At 35.8% G+C, this 24,236-nt stretch overlaps 2 protein-coding genes across 9 annotated transcripts in view; one reads left to right on the top strand and one right to left on the bottom strand.

The window, feature by feature from the left end:
- LOC134529244 (L-threonine ammonia-lyase) overlaps nt 1-24,236 on the top strand; it is a 416,545-nt gene that overhangs the window by 235,503 nt on the left and 156,806 nt on the right. The gene's annotated exons all lie outside the window — the stretch shown is intronic.
- Nucleotides 128-8,946, bottom strand: LOC134529242 (uncharacterized). 6 transcript variants are annotated; one of them, XM_063363134.1, is made up of 8 exons: nt 8,086-8,946; nt 5,923-6,087; nt 4,844-5,023; nt 4,431-4,610; nt 4,018-4,197; nt 3,605-3,784; nt 2,228-2,624; nt 128-1,236 (listed from the first exon to the last, which is right to left on the bottom strand). In XM_063363134.1, exons 1-8 carry the CDS (start codon nt 8,175-8,177, stop codon nt 226-228), a joined length of 2,385 nt encoding a protein of 794 aa, XP_063219204.1. In that variant the 5' UTR covers nt 8,178-8,946; the 3' UTR covers nt 128-225. The 6 variants fall into 6 exon arrangements, with proteins under 6 accessions (XP_063219204.1, XP_063219205.1, XP_063219206.1 ...); XM_063363137.1 differs by lacking the exon at nt 128-1,236 and having other exon boundaries at nt 1,818-2,624; XM_063363139.1 differs by lacking the exons at nt 128-1,236; nt 2,228-2,624 and having other exon boundaries at nt 3,570-3,784.

Raw genomic sequence — 24,236 nt, forward strand, 5'->3', positions numbered from 1 at the left:
ACAGTTTTCACCATAATGAGGATTGGATATACTACTGTTAGCTTCCCCAATACTTTGCTTGTTTGGATGAAACTTGAGACATTTCCTGGCTGAAGACTTCTTGTTTAGTTTTTTTTTATTAGGCGTTTTACGCATTGGCCTGGACTTTTTCCAACCTGAAAACATAAAATTATTAACTCATGCTGTTAAAAGTATTGTACATAAATGAAACAATGAAACATAAAGCTATGCCACAAAGGTTACCTTCTTTTTCCAAACTGTGTGGAGCCACGCGGGACCGTGCTGAAAACTAAGGCCAGCTCCATAGCACCTGGTATTGAACGAACCACGTCTGCCAAAGAAACTCTGTTTGCCATCATTAAATCTTGCTGCAAGATGCATGTAAGTTTCTGCTGCATTACTCGTCAAATTTTCCACAAGGCTGTCACTTTTTGCTGCCAGATTTCCTATAATTGAAATAATTCTGGCCGCTAAGTTACCAGGCGCTGTGTCCAAATCAGTGATGGAAGTAATTTTGGCTTTCGGGCAATTTTGAATTCTGCAGTTGCCATGGTTTCCAAAAACATGCTCTATAGTAGCTCGTATGTCATTCTTTAGAGAGCTGACGCTTGGACAATCTTTCCGAGATTCTTCGGTTATGAGATGACGTATTCTATTTTGGATGTGCTTCATTCTGGCTGGAGTTAAAATTTTCTTGTTCCCAGAGTTTTCTTTGGAGAGCTTCAGTAAGTGTTTGTACAAATTTTTTAGCAGATGGTTTGTGCACTCAATTTTAACAACTTTCAAACCATACGGCACACGTTCTACTATAGACTTTTGGACAGAGGAATCACCATCACCGATGTATTTAAAATACCGTAGACCATGGGTTTCTTCGCTGGCTTTGAAACCTTCCACTAGTATATCACTCTTCATGGCTGATGAACAACTAGACCAGTTTTTGTAGCAGATGTGTTTGGTAGGTTGTTCGTTTCTTTTTTCACTCAAAGAGCAGATACTGCAATATTTGTTCCGAATTCCTAGAAATAACATTTTACCTGTTTTTTTACCTATAATTATAGCTACGCCTGACTTAGCATTGTAGCTGTGACCGTACGAACGATGGCTCCATCCTCCATCTACTATAACAGTTATGTAAGGTATGCCATCGTCGTCAACGTGACCTTCTTCTAAGGCATGTAGATGCTCTTCTTTTGCAGCTTGTTCCATAGCCTCTGTCAACGATTCGAACCATACCTGTTTAAAGAAAATAATATGTTAATAAAAATATGCCAAAATACTAAGTTAAGATATATAAAACGGCCAATTGTTGAACCACTTTAATAGGTTACAAATATTTGTTAATCACTGACAGCAAATTAATTATTCTACATCTATCTTTACGGAATTTAAATGTCAGGCGTGACATCGGTAGTAGCACTGTCATTTAGTACTTTACAAATAAGTTCATGTTTCTAGCAGTATATGTTTTGTTAAATTGTAACAAAATAAAACAAAAAAATTCTTAAGTCCCTTCATTATTCATTTGTTTTGCATTTAATCCAATTCCCTAGGAGTTGTAATGCAAAGACAACTTGATTGTAATAAGATGCAGTATCACCTTTACATCTGTCATGACATAAACTATTTATGATACAAGTGAATAACAAGTAACGTTCATGAAATGTATTGTACAAATAAGAAGAACTGTCTTATATATTATATATAACTGCTATAATTAATACACGATACGATTTCTTTGTTTGGAGTAATTCATTTGAATATTTCATCTTCAGCATTACTTACATAGGAAATGGGTTATTTCTGATTTACCCTTTTGCAGATAAACGTTATTATAAACTTAAGTGTTATAAAATATTAAATCCTATGAAATGTAACCCTCAAAATGGAGCAATACAGGAAAGAAATACCTAGAAACATGGGTAACACACTAAAAAAAAAACCGCCAGCAAGATTATCATACACGATTCACGTATGCGAAAATATGTGTTGATTTCGTAGGAGGTCGAACTCAGTTCACGGTGGTGTAAGCAAGAGTCCTGACTGTTTAAACCGAGACCCTAATTTAATTAAAACAAAATATTTGAGGTATATGGGTGTTTTGATTGCTAAAGCATCAAATTGGCATCTCTGTAATGTTTTACCAAGATCTTGGAATATGTCCAAGACATGTTCAAGATACAACTTGTAATCTATTCTTAGCATTACCTTTTTTACATGCACTTACTTTTCCGATTTCCCGTTCTTCTTTCATGAACGTTGAGCTGCTTGCTGGTGGAATCTCCATCAGAGAAAATAATTGTTCTATTACTGCATGTCCTTTTCCACTCATTACTGTACCCCATGTTGCTGCAGTGTTTACTGTGTCACTGGGATCAGTATCAATAGATGTCCTGGCATCACAGGAAGTACACTTGAAATGTAACACACTTCTCAAGCCGATGCGTTTTTCCCCTGTATAAGTAAAATATCCTTTAATGCGAGCTTTGCATTCCAAATTGTGCTTCTCCAACTGTCTGGCTTTAGTAATGACATGACGTATGTCGCAAATTCTCCTTCCTTCAATGTTATTCAAGTTGCTGTCCTTGTCCCCCACTTCATGTCGTGATTCAATCAACAGTTCTCTGAAATAATACCGTATGGTTATAAGCACATGACAACATAGTGAATGTGTTATAACGTATAGTAATATGTATACATGTATATTGCTGGGAATATGTGGTGAGTAATCGCAATTTAAATATACCTAAAATATTGTTACACTGTTTTCGAAGAGTGCAGGTTATAAATTATATATTGCGGAATAACCATGCAATGCTTTGCTTTTCTGTGCTATCAAACCAGGAAAGATATGAAAAAAAAAGAAACCAACATTAGAAAATATAAAAAAAATTTATAAAGTAAAAATTCAAATAAATATTTGTGGATTACCATATCCAAAATCCAACGAAATCCACTTAATTTTTTACAATGCAATGACTAAAAAACCCTAACAATTAATATAATAAATAGTAAACGCTTCTTACAACCTACATGGGAAGACTTAAATTAAAGAAAATCAACTTTATCTTTAATAATTTAAAATTCACTAAAAAAATACACCCATTGTTTCTACTTCTTTTTCCGAAATTCGTTTTAGAAACACTTATAAAAATAAAATGATTTCAATCGAAAACGGAGCACTTCACAAGAAACGGTTGTCAAGGAGAAAAATTTAAGTAGGCTACACTATGGTTTCCATTGTAGCCTAAATTCTATTCGACCATAGTTCGACATAATATAAGCGCATGGTATTCCAGAATTTGTTCCGGAAATGCCAAAAATGATTGATATTCATTAATGTTTATTTACCAATTAATAATAATTTTGGAAACAAAAATATTCAAGCAGCATAGGCCCACGAGGCATGTTTCACACATCTATTTGAGCAAATGATATGTTTCTACAAGAGTTAATTGTACCACAATTATCAAACTCTTATATAAAACTTAATTAAATAGAATGAAATACTGCTCCATTGCAAAATATTTAAATTTTTCTTGTTAGAGATTTATACTTATCAACAACCAGAAAAATTAAACGCAGTAACACGTTCTCTACTTACGGCAGTGGTGAAAGAGGAACTTCATGTGTAAGCGAAGGATCGTTTGCTGCACTAGGCTCGGTATATGCACTTTCAATAACGTTTATTTGACAAGTGTCCATATCCAACAATATCGATCCATCAGATCCTGTTGCGCCTACGTTACTTGGGTCTCCATTCTTTCTTGTGGGTGTAGAACTTCTGAAAAATGATAGCATGTATTTGCGTAAAGATGAATTATATAAACCCACCATTGTATGTGAAATGTATTTGACGCAAAAGAGAGTTTTCGCTCATGTAACAGCTATTTGACATTACCTTACAGTAACAGTAGCAAAAACAAGACACTGTAGACATTTCTTTTCGCTAATAGTAACTGAAATATGCCCTGTATAAAGAAGCATATGTAAAATACAGAAATATGTTGTACTTACGGCAGCAAATAACGAGAAACTTCCTGACTCGCTAAAGAATCGTTTGCTGCACTAGGCTCGGTATATGCACTTTCAATAACGTTTATTTGACAAGTGTCCATATCCAACAATATCGATCCATCAGATCCTGTTGCGCCTACGTTACTTGGGTCTCCATTCTTTCTTGTGGGTGTAGAACTTCTGAAAAATGATAGCATGTATTTGCGTAAAGATGAATTATATAAACCCACCATTGTATGTGAAATGTATTTGACGCAAAAGAGAGTTTTCGCTCATGTAACAGCTATTTGAAATTACCTTACAGTAACAGTAGCAAAAACAAGACACTGTAGACATTTCTTTTCGCTAATAGTAACTGAAATATGCCCTGTATAAAGAAGCATATGTAAAATACAGAAATATGTTGTACTTACGGCAGCAAATAACGAGAAACTTCCTGACTCGCTAAAGAATCGTTTGCTGCACTAGGCTCGGTATATGCACTTTCAATAACGTTTATTTGACAAGTGTCCATATCCAACAATATCGATCCATCAGATCCTGTTGCGCCTACGTTACTTGGGTCTCCATTCTTTCTTGTGGGTGTAGAACTTCTGAAAAATGATAGCATGTATTCGCGTAAAGATGAATTATATAAACCCACCATTGTATGTGAAATGTATTTGACGCAAAAGAGAGTTTTCGCTCATGTAACAGCTATTTGACATTACCTTACAGTAACAGTAGCAAAAACAAGACACTGTAGACATTTCTTTTCGCTAATAGTAACTTAAATATGCCCTGTATAAAGAAGCATATGTAAAATACAGAAATATGTTGTACTTACGGCAGCAAATAACGAGAAACTTCCTGACTCGCTAAAGAATCGTTTGCTGCACTAGGCTCGGTATATGCACTTTCAATAACGTTTATTTGACAAGTGTCCATATCCAACAATATCGATCCATCAGATCCTGTTGCGCCTACGTTACTTGGGTCTCCATTCTTTCTTGTGGGTGTAGAACTTCTGAAAAGTGATAGCATGTCTTTGTAAAAGTCAAATTCATATCATTGTTTGTGAATATAAATTCAGTTGATTATTATCCTAAAAATGTTATTAATAATGATATACAGGTTAAAATATTGAACCCCACTTATCTAAACACACCTTCCTGTGACTTATTAACACTGCGCCGGCCGGCAGTTTGTGAGCGAACGTCTTTTACCGCGCGCTCGTGCACTCATAAGACGCGTCTTCAACAGCTATGGACACGGAAACTGTAGGAGTAATTGAATTGTTTCTTTTTTTAAAAACAAATTCAATTCATTTGGAACATCTTTCTCGCTTTCTTCCCCCATCTATCTATAATAGCAAAAAACTTTGCCGCTGATCAACTTTTTGATGTTTCAGTTTGTGAGTAAATGCATTTCAGTATATAAATAAATTTATATAACTGAAACATTAAGAGTTTTTGTTTCGAAATTTGTTCGGTGGCGTCCTAAGACATGAATTTATCAACGAAAAAAATATGGACTAAATATATCTGTAGGTTACCTTTTTATTGATGTGAAACATTTTGGAATACTTCGGAACAGTTCGCAATGAAGAAGTTAGGTTTTTTAATTTTTTCGGACACTTGAAATGTTATTAAGTATGCAAAATATGCATTGGCTGATGCGTATTTCGATGCTGTACAATATGCAAAAAAGCTTGGTCCGAAAAATTAATTTTTTTTTTTCGTATGATATTTGGCAACAACGCACGAATAAACAAGGACAGCGCTAACGGCAGTTGGCGTGTGTTAGAGAGAGAGAGAATGCTCCCATTTACTTCCACACTGCAATCTAAGAGTGGGATGCTCTATAGCGTTACAAAAATTTTCACATTTGAAAGTTTATGTGATTACTTGCGTGGCTAATACTTACAGGCGCATGAGCTGATCAACAGGAAATTTTAAATCGTCGCTAAAATGACTAAAGTGCTCTGTCACATGCACGTCACCATCCCTAGGAGTTGAAGGATGTTTTGTAGCATCGTCGGTTTCCACTTCAGTGTATTCTTGGGAGTGCAGAATAGCATTTCTTTCGTGACTGTGGAAAGAAAAATATTAAAGTGATAAGTTTGTATTCGCCCAATAATGGCGTGTTACAGAAAGCCAAAATGTTTTGGTTTCATTTAAAAAGATCAGTTCATGAATGATATTCTCGTAAATAAAAGAAAAAAACAAATGTGACGATAGTTAACAAGTCTGTGTTAATAAATGGACGTCTTTCAATGTTATATACTAATTTTCTTTGAAAGTTCCAAAAAAAAAATCCCTTTTTGGACGTCCTTGAGCGATTTGTCTCATTATAGCAAAATTATTTCTAGTTGCAAGAAATTAAATTTATTTTTTCGCAGGAATGCTAAACGTAAAATACATAATATAAAAGTAACTATTTTAAACACGGCTTTCTCTTTCTCATTGGAAAAAATTTGGTTAAGATTAAATGTTTTTTATTGTTTTTAATTACTAGACTAACCTAATAATAAGTTTTTAAAGCATTAATAAATGCAAAAAAAATAAAGCGGGAGTGTGAAAACTGGCATACCCTACACTAAAAAAGAAATAATTATGTGCATTTTTTCTGTTGTTCGTAATTTATTTCTAATGTTGTGGAAAGGAGGTGTATTATTACATTTAAGCATATCTCTGATTACGCGAAACGAGAAGGGGGTCACGGTTGGTCTAGTTGTCAGGACGATAGCCTCCCACCAAGGCGATCCGGGCTCTATTCCCGTCGGGGTCACCCAGATTATCGCATGTGGGAATCGTACCGGGACGATGCCGTTGGCCGGCGGGTTTTCTCGGGGATCTACTGTTTCTCCCGCATTTTATTCCCGGCGTCGCTCCATATTCAAGTCATATCACCCCTCATCGGCTCTTAAGAACTAAGCTGTTAAAGGGCCGTAAAACAACTTCTCACTCACTCGCGAAACCCTGAGCTACGTATTGGCACATAATTTATACATAAAGGATACAGGCTCAGTTATAACCACAGTTAAAATTTTGGATTCATAACCTTGTACGTAGTATGTAAATGGGGCTACTGGGACAGGTGCCTGGTGCGAGGAGCGAGGAGCAGGATCAATGACCTCGAACTGTGACGTCACGGCGGCCATTTTGGTGTTAAATTTCATCAAAATTCCTCAAAAATGACTCACATTTCCTCAAAACGACTCAAAAAAATTTTCAAAAATTTCCCATTTTGAGAGAAAAATTTCCCATTTTGAGAGAAAATTTCCCGGGGGAATTGAAGCCTAAATGGGGCACAGTCACCTTTTTAAATTTTTTTTTAATAAAATGGGATATTTTCTCTCAAAATGGGAAATTTTTGTCTCAAAATGGGAAATTTTTTAAAATTTTTGAGTCATTTTGAGGAATTTCGAGTCATTTTTGAAGAATTTCGATGATTAACCGCCGTGCGGGCTTTGAAATGCTCTAATTTAGAACTACTGTGATTACATCAAATCAACCCAAAATGTTAAAAAATTAACTACACGTCGGCTTCTTTGTACATGCAGATTGTGTCAGTTTTGTCACTGAAATTCATGCAATACCCCATTCAATGTTTACAGAAAAATATAACCAAAAACATTGTAATTATAATGCTAAAGAACGTATAGCTTCAATATAATGCATAGTGTTAATGTTATTTTCCATGAATTGAATCCAGTTGGTTGGAAACAGAAATTTTTCTTATTTGTATTTTCATATGTCAATAAATAATACTCTGCTTACTCAATCCTTTACAAGCTAACAAATACCATGTAAGATTCTGGTATTTGGTACGCATTAACCAGTTAGGTTATATCTGTAATCAGATTAATATATTTCGTGAGTGCAGCATCGTCTATAAAGGTTTTACAATTTTTAAACAAAGCAAAGGCGATTTTCCGTTTAAAGTGACAAATCCAACTAGGCGACCCCTTTTCCCTCCATCTATGCCTTCCTAAGCTGTTAATGTAACATGCAATATATCAGTAAGCAAACTAATACTTAGTCATGCCGAATAAAATTACAAAATATTTACATTCTTTGCACTTACCTGGCACTTTTCTGCTGTGTCCTTTTGTACTTGCCACGCTTTGTAACCTTCTTGCAAGAAGGAAATCCTCTTCGTTTCTTGCATTTCTTCATTCTTCCTCCCTTACCGCTCACGTTGCAATGGGATAGTGAGGTAGAATTGCCGAGCCAGGTCGTGAGGTGTAGCCACGCGCATGTAACCCCCCTTCCACAGCCCCAGCTACCTGCTCCTAATACATCATCTGGGGAGCAGGGGCTTGGCTGGTGCCGTCCCTTCACCAGGTGACCATTGTCCCGTTTCTAAGAATATGGGTGTTGGGAGAAGCCTTGAAGGTTTGGGCTAGCCGGTTCTGGCAACAAGAAGGCGATATAAAATGTAGGTTCTGCGTGCAGAGAATCTGTCGCCAGTGTTTGGGTTTCGGAAAGAAAATGCATACAATTTTTGTACATTTTCATAAGTGGATCGCAGGCACCCCATTCAGTAGAACATATTTTCGGTTATGAATCTATACATTTAAAATATATTGTTTAATCCAATTAAAAATTACATTTCCTGTTCTGTTTTTAACTAGGTCTACTTGGAAACTATCGGGCTCAGCAAAAGGCCCTTTGGGTATTCGGGACTTTTGTCAACCGCCATTTTCGCATACAGCTTAATCCATCCCTGTTCACTGCTTGTACATTTCATCAGTTATCCGTAAACATTAATATGAAACATATTTGATTAAGCTTGTCACCTGCGATGTAAGTTAGTGTTAAAATGTAAGTGTAACATTCGAGAATCAAACACTAATTTCATAAAAGAACGGCAATAATAGTCAGCTAGTATCGACTTACATGAGGAAAAGGTAGGGCACGGATAAAATCCTGGAGTAACTTTCAAGATGACCTAGGTTCAAATACTAGTCTGACCATTTTCATGAAGTGAAAGCTGGGCTAGTTCCTGTTCTTGTACATTTTTACTCAACCTTTGTTTTCAGATCTAATTATATCGTTTTTATCTGTTTCTAAATGACATAGAGAGGAAACACTTTCCCTCGGCACAATACTGCTTTCACGTATTCATTCATTTCTCGCGAGCCCATTCTGTCAAATGTGTTTGGGTAAAAGTCTGAACAACACAATATTATCAATGGGTTCACTGGCCCTTACAGCAGGTGGTCGCAGCGAGTAGTTTCCAGACATACCACTAGCCAGCGAAAGCAGCACATCCTAGACCCAATTTACAATTATTTCGGTATTCCGATGATTATCAGGAAAGTATTGCAGTTAGCTAGTTGAAACCAACTGTATATTAAAATTCACATTAATTTCTAGGGTTGTTTTGCTTTTCATGCTGTTGAGTGTAAAACTGTTTATTACAAAGGCAAATTAATTTTTTTCAAAAAAATGTCAGCTCTGATGAAAAAATCAATTTAATGAACTTTAAACTAACTGATTACAGTCATACTCATAACAACCCTACAAAAAAGTTTACGCTTTCTCGCAAACTAAATACGATTGTGAAATTTCAGTTAGAAAGTCAGAAATCGTCAAACTGCTGAAGAAATAAACCCATTTAAATACACTTTCTAAAGGTTTTTATTATAATTTTTTATGAAATTGATTTAGTAGGGAAAACATATTTTCCAAGGTTTATTGCTACGGTTTTATCAATAATTTAAAATTTGAATCACTAAAATCGCACAATTAGTTCTCACAAAATAAATTTATAAGCCTGACACTGTGTTTTCATGTACTGCTGGTTGCGGAGTATCCGGGATTCCAGCTAGGACTCAACCTTAATAATCTGGTTATCACTTCATAATCTGTGAAGATATGGAAGATTTCCAGAAGATTTTTTAAAAACTTAATTGAATCACTTGATTCTTGACAAGTTCTCTCATAATGTGCACTTGTCGGTATATTAATCACAGGAAAATATGAGGTAAATCTGATATCTTGCTTCAAGGAATCAAATGAAATATTGTTTTCCCAATGATCTTTAAAACTCTTTGATACTTTTCTCTTTATAAATGTTGGCTGCTGAATGTTCATGGATTCAGAGAAGCAAACTGCATCTCTAAAATCCACACTGAAATGTTCTTCATTTCTTAAGTACAAAAGACTTTTCCTGAGAGATTCTACATCTTCCTCTGCAGTCAAGAGGTTCACATCTGGGTACTGAAGAATCGTGCTGACCTTATAAAAAGCATCAAGATTGGATGCATCATTATACACTGAAATTATTTTACCTGTGATAAAATTTCAGTTCCAGTGGCTTTTACTTGAAGACATTTTGTAGTTTTGATGGCAGTATTAATTACTCCAAAAATTAATAGAAACTGTTTCTCTATTGCATCTACTACATCTTCCCGACACGAAAACCTCGTTTTAAATAAAAAAATTTCAGTGAACCTATTTTGTTCTCAAGATTTCTTGCAGTGTCTTCAAGGACTGCGTGTGTCGCTGGGCTCCACTCATGAAACGTGTATATGCAATGAACTGTATCAAAAAAGTCAATTATTTACTCATGAAGTACAAACATCAATAAGAGATAGATTTAAACAGTGAGCACAACAATTCACATACAAGAGCTCGTCATTTTTAGCTTTACGCCTAGCTTGGACACTACTCAATTCACCATACATTGTTGATGCTCCATTATGAAATCACTGACTGCCATGTCTAAAGTGTGAAATTATTTTCAGCATCTACCTTCTTTACTCGCAACAAACTAATAACACGTTCATATGGTTTGTTTGATATTATATCAAAGAAGTGAACTATAAGTACCAGTTGTTTATGGTTACCACAGTTAGATGGTTCATCTGCGATTATTGCTATTTTATTTATCCTGATTTTATCAATAATATCTTGCAGGACAAGGTTGTGAAATGAAGCTATAATACAATTTTGAATACAATTGCTTATATAGGTTGCATTTTTACTGCCATCCTCTAAATGTTTGTGGAAAAACCATTAAACTGTGATAAGAGGTTTACAATACCAAGAAACCGTCCTTTTGATACATTTTCGGTAGACTCAAAATGTGCATCCTCCAATTACTAGACATCTCACAATGTCTACTAACTTTTGCATTACCTCTCAGTTCTTAGTTCGTTCTGCTTCTTTTTCTTTTTTTTTGTTTTTCAGTGCATGTTGATCATTATGAAGGATTTCGCACATGTCCTTTTGTTCAGGTATGTTGACCATGCTTTGGCACTGAATATGTGAGTATGTGAAGTTTCTGTGTTCTGAACAGTATTGTTGCATTTTTCCAATTCTTTGGAAGATGCATTGCTAATATGGCCTTGACTACTGTCTTCAAAAGAAAAAAATGTCTGGAAGGAAAGCAGAAAACCGAATATTCTCCTTACTACATTACAGCCAACTATGCAGTTAGTACCTTTCTGCTTGGAAAGATCTTTGTTTGCAGCCAATAATACTTCTAAGATACACATTCAAAACGATATTGTTGGTCCGTGTTTAACACGATCGTGAAAATCTAAAGGTTTTATGGGAGTAGGATTTTCTGGGAGAGGGAGGTTTCTGGACAGTATGTGTTAGTAGTACACAGTTTTTCAGATGATTCATTGTTGCAGAAAATTGGTGATTATCTTAATATGGTTAATGTTTTTATGAAGCATGATTTCCCCTTTCATCTATATTGGCATCAACATCAAACCAAATGCTTATATGTAGTATTGTAGCATGTCTATATGTCTATATTCTACTTATTCTGTCCATTATATAGGTTTACAACAGGTGCCGATCCAACCAAGAGTTTTGGAGGGGGACACAGACTAATATATAATATATGGCTCACTGTCTTGCCGTAGAGCTGGCATTGATTTGTAATTTTGTGGCTAGGATTGCTGTTGCAAGCACGCTAATGTCATCTAGCATTCTGAGCATAAGTAAATAACCTGCCACAGTAGGCACACCCATTCCCTGCTGCTGGCGTACATACCTGTCCAGATTGGCCGGCTCCAGATGATGACGTCGGCTGGCGAGCTCCTGAGGTCAAACACCTCGGCCACGGGCACACCAGACACAGTCCTCTTAATGATGAAGTCTGTAAAACCAGAATAAAATATTATAGAAATACAATAACAACAGCATATTCTCACACACATGTGTCCATGTTAAAAAAAAAACACATACAGGCATGGTTGAGAAACAACCATATAGACTTTCACACAGAAACATGCATACAAACTCAAAAGAAATAAGCACACATGCACACACATGCATAACAAATGCAGACATAGTTGAGAAACATCCATATAGATATGCATGCGTGCGCGCGCACACACACAAACGCACGAAGAAATAAGTACACATACACACATAGCAAATGCAGACATACTTTGAACATACACTTACAGAAACAATTAAATATACTGATTGAGAAACTTAAAAAAAAACTCACCAGTTGAAAAAACAAAAAATAAATAAAAGAAGCCACAATTGGGTGCACTGCACACACGCTCGGACAGGATGCTGAACAGTATACTGACTGCTGGTGCTGAAACCTGCCACACATAACCCCTTGCTAAGTATAAACATATACACAATATTTATTTAACATCGTACATAAGGATATTTTTTTTACTGTACTGAATTGAAATGCAGCAAGTGTGCACGAGACGCCAGAGGTCACACACATGTTCTCTAGGCGGATCACACTAGGAATTAGCTCGACGCAAAGAGAATGAATGCTTGGACCGGTAAAATATCCATTACATGGTAAATAATTGCCTACAGAAAAATTTGTATGTGTGTACTAATGGCTTTAAAATTATTTCAGATTGCAAATGCCATTTAAGTATACTGTTTTAATTGTGCTGTACAAATAAATAAACTCTAATAACTGACTGGAAAAGTATTTTACACAAATGTATCAAATATAATTGTAAATACCTATGTATTCCTTTATTTGATACTGTTACACAGCGTGAGTGGCTACTCCGGGTAGACGACTCGAGCGCGGCATGCGGTGAAGGCAGCAACTACTCAGCGAAGGACTACTCAGCTAAGTGAGGAACCAGGTACCGGGTAGAGCACTCGACCGTACATCGGGAGAGCCACGAAGCTGCTCCGACAGTATGACGCCGGCCGCCGTAGGATACGCAGCTGCTCCGCTGGCGGACACAAGTCCTTACTCCTCTCTCTTTCGATCGCACACGCGGCATCCATTTTATGTTGGGTGATTTCCTACTCAGCATCTGACATACATTCGCTACATTACGTATGAGCCAGGGTAAATAAATTCTTTCTTGCGAATAATTAAAGTATAGGACAAGATGTCTGGGAATAAAAGTAAGTTTGTAAAAAAATGTCGACAATAACCTATGTTGGAGCGAGGTTAACGTGCCAAAAACAAACATGAAAATAAATGAGGAATCTAATACATGCTATAAAGGTTATCAATTACAACATGACGGCTTAAATATATAAATCCTAAAAAAAATCACACAGCGAGAAATAAATAAGGCGGTTATTCCAAGTGTATTTTTCTTTCCTTGCGAGCTTGGCTCGGCCGGCTGGCAGAGATAGCACGCTGTCATTATCTCTAACCCTATCCGTCTACACACTCAGCACAGCAGCTGTTACGCTCAGTGACTGGGTCAAGGATGCAGCCTGGTATACACAAGAGAGACAGGAAAATATTCAAAGTAAAAATTTTCGGAAAATTCTGTAGGCTACTTACCTATACTCAATCCGAGGCAGAAGCATAAATGGCGTTGTGGAACCCCGCTTGCTAATTTATACGTTATTCCTTCCTCCTTCCACCTGGGAATAGTGGTGGCTGTTGTACAATTTTAATTAAGGAAGGGGCAAGGAGGACCCAGGGACATTAAGGTGGGGATACCCTCCAGCCAATTAGATTCATTCATCTCCTGGTACCTGGAGGAACCACTATGCCAATACTTTGCTCTTACAAAAAAAAATTTATATTTAAAATTTATTTTTCAAACTTTTATTTTTCTTCATAGATAAAACGTTAAATTATATTTTTTTCAAAATTTGCATATTTTTTATGTTATATTTTATAATTGTTTTTTCAACTTTGAAAGGAGTTATAGAGTAAAAACACAATATAATGTTTTACACATTATTTTATTTTTCTAAAAGTACATAACTAAAAATTCTACAACACACAGTCTAAAATTCTGCAACACATATATCAAATGCACATTTCAGAACATTTTTTTAGACATTCTTCCAGTTGCAAATAACACTGGTCTGCAGAAAAAAAAAATTTCTCCTCATTGTTTTCGTGCATTATTACATCATATTCGGTGCTCTTACCACGGAATTTAACATGCAAAAAAAATACAGTACATAGATTTAAATATAATGTCTATTTAATTAAAAAATTATATTATTTTAGTAACAACAGTTACAAAAATGTGAAAAAAGACTACGGGCTAAGTTTGACAACGAAAAATGCTAATTTTACAGTTACACGTTATAGAAATATCAGTATATTTATCCCATTATGGTAATATAATTCAAGTTATTTTGTAGTTATTTTCTTTTCTTTTCATCGTTTCCATCGAAGTTTCTCGGCGAATCGACCAACAAAAAGCAGCAAGCATTGCTGCTGACCATTTTCCATTGTAGCATCTTTCAATATGCATAATATCCTGATGAAACCTTTCACCATGCTCATCTGATACGGCACCGAGATTTTCCGGAAATAAATCTAAATGCGAGTCCAAAAAATGAATTTTGAGTGACATATTGCATCCTAAAGCTTTATAAGCAGAAAGAAGCTCTCGAATGATTTGTCGGTAGTTGTCAGCTTTTGTATTACCTAGAAAATTATGACACACTTTTACAAAAGCCACCCAAGATATTTTTTCAGCTTTACTCAACTTCGAATTGAAAACTTCATCCCTCATAAGCTCTCGTATTTGCGGACCTACAAAAATCCCTTCTTTCAATTTCGCATCCCTGATTCGAGGAAATTTTGTTTTGAGATATTGAAAGCCTGCTCATAGCATAGATATTGAAAGCTTGTTCATAGCTTTCACCAAGTTTTTCATGAGCCCCAACTTTATATGAAGTGGTGGCAAAAAAATTTTGTCACTTGGCACTAGAGGTTCTTGAGATACATTTTTAAGTCCAGGTGTCAAGCTTTTTCTTTGCGGCCAAGTTTTCACTTTGTAATGTTTGTCTCTTGCGCGACTGTCCCACTCACATAAAAAAACACCAAAACTTTAAGCATCCTCCTTGCAATCCAGCAAGTATAGCGACAACTTTAAAGTCAGCACAAATATTCGATAGGTATTGAGAATATTTTATTTTTTCAAGTAATACCTCCAGATTTGCATAAATTTCTTTCATGTTTGTTGCATGTACTAGAGGCACTGATGGGTATTTATTTCCATTGGGAAGTAAAACAGCTTTCAAACTAATCTTCGACGCATCAATAAAAAGTCTCCATTCGTCAGAATTTTCTGGGAAACTCAGTTCTTCAAGAAGCCCTGCAGCATCATTAGAAAATACTAAATCATTTTCTTTGGAAAAGTAACTCGTAAAATCTTCTTGTCTTGTGAGAAAATATTAGACTCTTTTACTTTTATCCAACAAATTCCAATTTTTCAATCTTGATCCGAGTAATTGAGCCTTAGATTTTGATAGCCCCAAGTCTCTAACTAGATAATTTAAATCAGGTTGTTTAAGAAAATAAGGTTCTTTTGATGGGCTTGAAGATCCAAATAAAGCGTATGATGATGAAGATGTACATGTAGAAATAAAACTCGATTGAGGCTGTAGACCAGAGGTATTTTTATTTTCCATCTTCTCGCTATTTTTTGGAGGTACTGGAGGTGAACTGCCTTCACCACGAGGAAGTGGTCTCTTTGCAGATGCGATGTTTGGATATACAATCTTGTTTTTTTTTGTTTTTTTTTTCTTTCGAGAATCCTCTTGTTGATGTCATGCAGAAATAACAGTCATTTTCATGATTCTGAGGATCACTCCAAAGCATTGGCATCGTAAACGGCATAGATTTGTGACTTCCTTCAAGCCAACCTCTCAACGTTCTTGAACAACTGTTACAGCAAATTTTTGGGGACCAACTTTTATCCCTCTCATCGATAGAGAATCAAAAAATAAAGCTGATAAGCTTTTTTAACAAGATCTGTTATCGCATTTCGCTGTGTTTTTAGAGTAAACTCACCACAAATGTAACAAAAACAGTCGGTAGAATTCTTACAAGTGCGCGGCATTTTATAACCTAAAATTGAACGGAATTCATTAAAAAAAAAAATTAAATTTCTATTTTATATTTATTATCTCTGTTCATAAAAAAATGGATAACCTACACATAAAATACTTAAAATATATGTATAACATGAATTTTGTGCAAAACTTACTAAAGTATTTGATATAGAACGTAAACAATTAAAAGACAAGTTTTCAACTAACAGTTGTAAAGTCACAGTGTAGGTATACTGCCAGGCGCATATGTGCTACCATAATCACTTTCGACACTTTCGGCACTTTCCTTCTTTCTCTTATAACTAGCAAAAACCTATTTCGTATGTATATACATTGTTTATGTTAACGCATAAAACGAATTTTAAAAAAACCGAAATTTATGATATTTTGGAAAAATTTCATATCGAAAAATCTAGACGTGATAGAAAAAATTGGCCATAGGGAACAGATTCAGAGCATCAAAATCTTCATATTTATGACATAATCTTTTGAAGGAGGATTTTGTTGCAGACCAGTGTAATGATATCTGAATCTGTTGCATTGTCGCTATCAAATTGGGGCCCATCATTGGAGGCTGATGTTTCCAACTGGCGACGACGTCTCGGCAGTCGTCTCTGGGTCGCTGGCTTATCGACATGAGGGCAACGTCGAGAGTAGGTAACACCAGGCTTTGTCTGGCCTAGCGATGTCCCAGGTTCGGTGGAAGCACTGCGTCCAGAGTCTTGTTTGCAGGGCCGTATTTACGCGCAGGCTATCTAGGCTGTAGCCTATGGGCCCGCACCACAAATGGGGTCCCGCACCACACGACACGAATATATATATATATATATATATATATATATATATTTATATTTATATTTATATATATAGGGGAGACCGGGGCAAGTTGACGATGTTAAGGGCGCGGTTCAGGTGTTTTGAAAATTTTCTCTCATTGCGATAGTTCACTGATCATCTATTTTAAATTGTGAAAACGTCTTATTGCTGCTTATTCGAAGATCTATCTTTACTCTTGCAGTTAAAGCTATTACTAATTTGATAAAAATATTTTTAGCACTTAAAATAGTACCTAGAGCATGAGTCAAAACTGCTGTCTCACAATTTAGTTATTTATAGATATTTTTTCATTTATGAATGATATCCAAAAATTTTAAATGCATAACTTTTCTTTAGTATTTTTCGCGAAGGCTATCACAGATAAAATTGGTTCAGAGAGCTGCATTATTGAGAAAATAATTATTTTCTTTATTATACTGAATACATGTTATGACAAATTCGACACTTTTAAATGCAAAGAAGTATTAATACTGCTGATATTGTAGACTAAGAGGTAAAACAAGTTTTACGGATTACTTAGATAATTTGTGTGTTTCGTTACCATGATAATTTACTTCGCTACAATTAAAACAAACTGTGTTCCGCGTGCCTCAATGGTAAACACAGTTCTGTTCTCGTTCATTAGAATGCGCGGGGAGTGTTGTTGACGGAACGGCGGTCCCGCAGGTAGCGGACGACACTACAGTGTTGCCGCCCGGTTCCTTCGCCCGTTCTGTTCGCGGCTGGCGAGAAGAGAACGAATTAGTATCAAGCAGTAATTTATGTAACACTTTCTTAGGTGCTATTTGGACGTAAGATTTGCTTCCTAAACTTCAGAGATTTTATATGAATTGTTTGCTACCATAGTTAGCCGATACAAACGTAACAAAGGAAAATCTATTAGGGAACCACGATACATTTTAGAAGCACAAACATGTTTTAAAAAAAAAATTGGTTGTCTGTAAAGTCGGTTTACGGACGATAGTTTAACGTGACAACGTCATAACAAAACATTGATGAAATGATTGATCCAGAAGAAAAGGAAATATCATATTCGGCCTGAGACTGAGCCGTAATAGGTTTTTGCAACCAAACCATTTAGGCATTAAAAATATTATATTATTTGAGGAAGAATTTTTTTTTAATTTTTCTATCTTTTGTATGATAAAATCTACCTCTGCATACTTTTATGAATAAAATTGAATCATTTTTATTGAATTATCACTATTTTGTATGGATACAAAGGAGTGAAATTAAATGTACAATTTAATTAATAAATTTACTTTTATTTGCATTCATTTTTCAAAATATTTATTACTTTTGAAATGTTACGTGCGCCGTATTTATTTTTACAAGTACAAAAAAATTTCGCATTTGGCGGGATTCGAACCGAAAACCTTACGATTAGTAGATTACGCCGCTGATCGCTCAGCCACAACGCCATATTTGACAGTTATTAGTTTCAGATGGTATATATAAATTATGTCCACGGTAGGGGAATAATATTATTTCGTTTTTATAACTCGATTTTATAACAAATACGCATCCCAAATACACCAAACTTATTTATAATGTGTTACAATATTTTTTAAAACATTGTGCAAAAGATCCCGGTTGTAATTTGAATTAAGTATTATGTGTAACTGTAAAACACCATTGTTGGTTCAAAACGTATTTCAATATTCAACATTACTTTTAAATAACTGTACCGATTGTGCTGAAAATCGGTGGACAATCGTTAAATTACATAATATTAGATAATAATTCAAACGACGAAAATATGATTGAAAAGTCAAATCGATGGTCGTTCCAATCGAGTGGAAGAGAGATGCCACGCATGCGTACAATGAGCAAAGACACATCCGTAGTGGGACACTTTTTCGTGCGTGCAGCCGGCGTTCATCGATTTATTAGACGTTGTCACGTCAAAAAGGTTAATGTTTAAAAGAAAACCACTATCACTGTTGCAAGAGGCGAGCAGCTTTTTAGTTAGATTTAGAAGAAGGACTAAGCATTACCATCGTGCAATTTCAAGGAAATGTTTACATAGTTTGTTGTTTCATGGTTCATGGACCCTAAAACGATAGGATATATATATATATATATATATTTATATATATATATATATATATATACATACATACACACACACACATGCACACAATTTTATGAACACTATTACAGCCGTTATTTTGTACAAATCACTTCCGAACTAATAAATAAAATAAAAATAGTAGGACTAATCAAAAATCTTGGTCGAGTTCGTTGGGCAAAATCTGACTGAAAGTAGAGAAATAGGGGAAATTAAAAAAAAATCGTTACAACTACCTTAGTATGATAAATATCGTATCCGTATGAAGTAACTGTAAATCGTTTGAGTAATACCAAAAACGTTTGTAAAACACGACCAACCATAATTGCAAGGGGTGGAAAAAACCGCAGTTGGAGGACAAAAATAGTCATAGGCACACCTTCGAATTCGTTCGAGTTGTAAGTAAATCCAATTTTTATTATAAAATTAAAAATTTTATTTGAATCAATTTTTTAATAAGAACTATTGCTCCAAGAGTTTGGAAAATCAAGGGTTAAAATAAAGACATTAAAAATGTATTAAACATAATAAAAACCTTTCTAAAGATTGTCTACAATATTAAACAAATTATTTTGTTACATCCAACCATTACCTAAAGAAGTGAAAAAACAATAAAAGGGTTGAAAGACAAAAATATCTTACTTCCCAGTAGATGGATATAGCCGATTCTGGGACAGGCGCAGGATCCAGGATCCGGCGGCCATCTTGGATGACGTCATCGGCGGCCATCTTGGACTCAAAAATTCCCTAAAATTCCTTAAAAATGACTCAAAATGACTCAAAAATTCCCGTTTTGAGGAAAATTTCCCGTTTTCGAGGGAAAAATTCCCGTTTCGAGGGAAAATTAGGATTTCGAAAAACCTCAAAAGTCGTTTTGCCTTAGAAAAAACCCAAAATCCTAAAAGCGGCTTAATAATCCTTTGAGCTAGCCACTCAATTAATAAAATTTTAATAAAAATATGAGTCCTCGGTTCGAACCCGGCGAGTGCAAAAATAAGAAATGGCGTCCGATCCTTCCCTCTTGGTGGCTGCTGGCAGACTGACTCCCACCACTTTGTTCATAGTATATTTATCGTCAGGTAGTATGATGTCATGTCCGCCATCTTGTCTGCGATGCTGGAAGCCATCATCATTGTATCGTCGGCGAGAGTACACTGACGCCATGTTAGTTTAGTTCTTATCCGCTAGAGTGCAGTAATCATTTATTACTGTGACACCAGCCATCTTGAAATTTGGCTGTCATCTTGGAATCGTGTAATTATTTAGCTAGAAATTCGGGAAAAAATCCATAATTCATTAAATAAATCACTCATTAATTTACATATTGATTCGATCAGTTCATGTCCTTGGTTCGATACTCGATCGATGCAATAATGTTTAATTTTATGTAAAAAAATAATTTCAATAAACCATGTTCAAAATTCTTAAAGAGGCTTAAAATCCTCTACTACCATCATCTTATAAGCCATCATGTCTGCCATCTTGGAAATTCGTAATTTCAATGCTAGAAATTCAGGAAAAAGTTCAAAACTCATTAAATAAATTTTGCAACCAATAAAATGATTAATTAGATCGACTTAGGTCCTTGGTACGATTCTGGATGCTGAATAAAAAATAAATATAACAACAATTTAACAAAATAGTGACAGGTTCGTAAATAAAACATCGCAAATTCTTTCACAAAATTTATTTTATTACAAAATCTATATTTTACTACAGGATCACTTGCGAAAGCCCTGCATAGGCATGAAATGACTAATTCTTAGCACCAATCAGTTTATACTAGACAGAGACCAACCAGAACCTTTACAGACATAGTCCTCCTCTTCTTGACAGAGTTTCTGGATACCGTTTTTAACAGTTTGCTTCAATTCGTCAGAACTGTAAATTACTGCAGCCGTAGTCTTGAATGCACACTTCCTCACTTCGTCTTCGAATGGATACGGCTTTCCATATATACAGTCCAACCACAAGTTATATTTTGATGGACCGTTTGTTGCTACATCATCAGTAAGCTGATTGATTATGTCCTCTCTGATATCATCAAGAAAATTACAAATGTCTTTTGACTCACCTAACGTATTTAGATAATAGAAATCTTTCAATTTTCCACGAAATGCAGACTGCGCCAAGTAGAACCCATTATCATTCACTTGTAATGCACCGAACACAGTATTAGGTTTATTTTCATGTCCAGACGTTATAGCAATCGGTTGCTGCACATTGGTTTTCTTGCTTGTACGCTTACGAGTCTCCAATCTAAAGCGAGGAGTAGAAATTTCTACAGGTAGCTCTTCAGTAGACACACGGACTTTACCATTGCATTTTTTCACATGCCGTCGCAAACTATCAATACGTGTAAACCATTCATGACACTCATCACAGCGGAACTTCATGCGAGATGGATTCTTCTTGCATTTACTCCTCTCATGTCTTCGTGCTACATGAGAATAAGTGAACGACATATCGCAGTAGCTGCAAGGATACCTTGCTGATGAAGACGAGCCTTTCAGACCCGATCCAGATACTGACGTTGCCGCAGTTGCGACATCTCCAGGCATACTCTTATGAACATCAATGCATCGTTGTTGAATAGAAACCTTTACTTTCTGCCGAACAGCAGGACCTTTGCATGTCTTCATGTGCGTTTTCATATTATCTTTTCTGGCAAACTGCTTATGGCATTTCTCACAAACAATCATTTTACGATAAAGGTTCTTGACACATTCTCTCTTTTCCTGTCGTCGAGCATTGCTGTTGTTTGTGAAAATCTTGTCATAGTAACAACAACGATGTTCGTTAGTTGTTGAATCACCAGCCATTGAAGTCTCCATTGAGGCTGAAACGAAGTTCGTCGTGTTTTCCTGTGTAGCCAGCACCACCGGCATTAAATTCTCTTCTGCTGTTGGTACCACGACTGTTGAAGTCTCCTCCAGTGTTGTCAGAGGCGTTGCCGTCGAGATCTGCTCCTTCCTTGTCGCCGTTGATGTAAGGGTTCCTGTAGACGATGGTACATCCTCCATCAAGTTCGACGTTAAAGTCGGTAAAGATGCCATCGAGTTCACAAGAACAGGTAATTACGCGACTTATGCACCAGAAGAAACAAACTAGGCGATCCTTACACCGATAACGTCAGTAACAAACTGAGCATCCTGCTGTCTAGGACTCGATGCACAGGATGGAATAATACGCTAGTCAAATCAAGAACCATCAACAATAATACTCGAGTCAAAACTACATTAAAAATAGAAGCCCACTCAACGAAAAAGGCAGCATATTTGGAAGCAAATTCAACATATGAAATGGACATGCAATACACGCACTTGCAGATTTCATCACAAAGTTAACATTTAAATTTCATTCAAGCGAAGTAGCAAGCCAATGTCACATCATCATATTAACATCCTATTGGTCATACTATCCTCAAAATTTCACAGTATTATAAATCACACCAGTTATAGACGGACTTATGGTTTCTAACACACAACATTTCAGTCATTTTTCTTTGATAAATTCATATTTTAAAATACAAAATATACATGGTAAACGAAGAACCAGGTACGTAAATATTTTATATACTTTATGTACACTGTAGACATCAAGAGCTTGAAAGTACATATGTAAGAAAGATATTTAATAAAACTCATATTAAATTGTATATTTATTCCCATTAATACACATCAGATCAAAAAAAGTAGGTTTTATTATATAAACCTCGAATTTCTTAGTTCATGTTTCTTTGAGGACGTATAAATTTTCAGCATATCGCGAACCAAGTAGAAGTTTTACTCTATTCTTCAATCATTTGGATTGTCTCTCGATGAACAATTGGTCTCATGTGCTACGGCTTCCATCTTCTTTACATATTTATTATTATAAGTCTTAAAATCCACGCATCCGTGTCACTATCACAGACGCAAAGTTATCATCATCATTGTAGCTGTTATCAATATTATCATGAGCTGCATCAATATCACTCATTTTATGATATCGTTTCTGCATTTCAGTTGTCAGAGATTTACCACAATCTATGATCTTGTGAGCTTCACATTATACTCTATTGTTTTGTAGACATGGTTAGTTCCATTCTCTTTTTCTTTAAAAGCCTGTGGTTCCATTTTTATTATTTAATCCTTCAACCCATCATCCCAAACACAATTAAATCATCGTAGTATACAGAAAAAAAATCAAAAAATTTCCTTTCATTTAATCTTAGGAACCGCATCATTCTTTCCACCTATAGTATAGATTCTTGAGCCCAAGAGTCTTTCATTATATACCATGCAGTGTTCTTCAAGAGATGTGGTATACTTCTAGTTCTACATACAAATCCATCCTATCTTGATTTGTTGACACATTAGAAAAAAAACCTTAAAGTTAATTTTTACGTGTTTTATTAAATTATCACTTCGGCTAAAAATAATTACCACACATAGTGTGTTATTACATTTCCTTCTTCATCTGCAATGCTAAGTTCCTTGATAATAAATCCATACTGACTAGAGAAGCCTTGGAGGTTTACACATTTCGTCATGGTGGTCGAGACGAGACTAAGCCGGTAATGTACTGTCAGGTCTTAGATAATAGACGACACAATCTACCTTGTTGCAGGATGTCTCGATGATGTCCGGAGCCTCCTCGTCATAATCACTGGTGCAGTGATGACCGAAGTTGCAGACCTCTAGTTGGAAGTAACCATCCTCGGTGACATAGTGCACACGGCGGAATCCGGGCGTTACTTCCGCGTACTTTGCAGTTGGAACGAACAGCATTTGCTTGAATTTGTAGCAGCAGCTCTATACCCACATGACTATGTGTTGACTGCTGTGTCTAGGGTGTTGACCACAATTTATTCCGCTAGGACCACCCTCCAGTCCAGTCACATGTACCGTTGCTTCCGTTGTTGTCCCCCGCCTTGCTGGCGACCTCCAACATTCCAACACGGTGATCAACCATCCAAGCCCTAAGCATGCTAGCATTGTGTCTTGAGATCGGACCTGGACATCCAAGTTACATAGTGTATAATATACTCTGAAATACATAATAAA

Source organism: Bacillus rossius, chromosome 2 (assembly GCF_032445375.1).
Source record: "Bacillus rossius redtenbacheri isolate Brsri chromosome 2, Brsri_v3, whole genome shotgun sequence".
NCBI lineage: Eukaryota > Metazoa > Arthropoda > Insecta > Phasmatodea > Bacillidae > Bacillus > Bacillus rossius.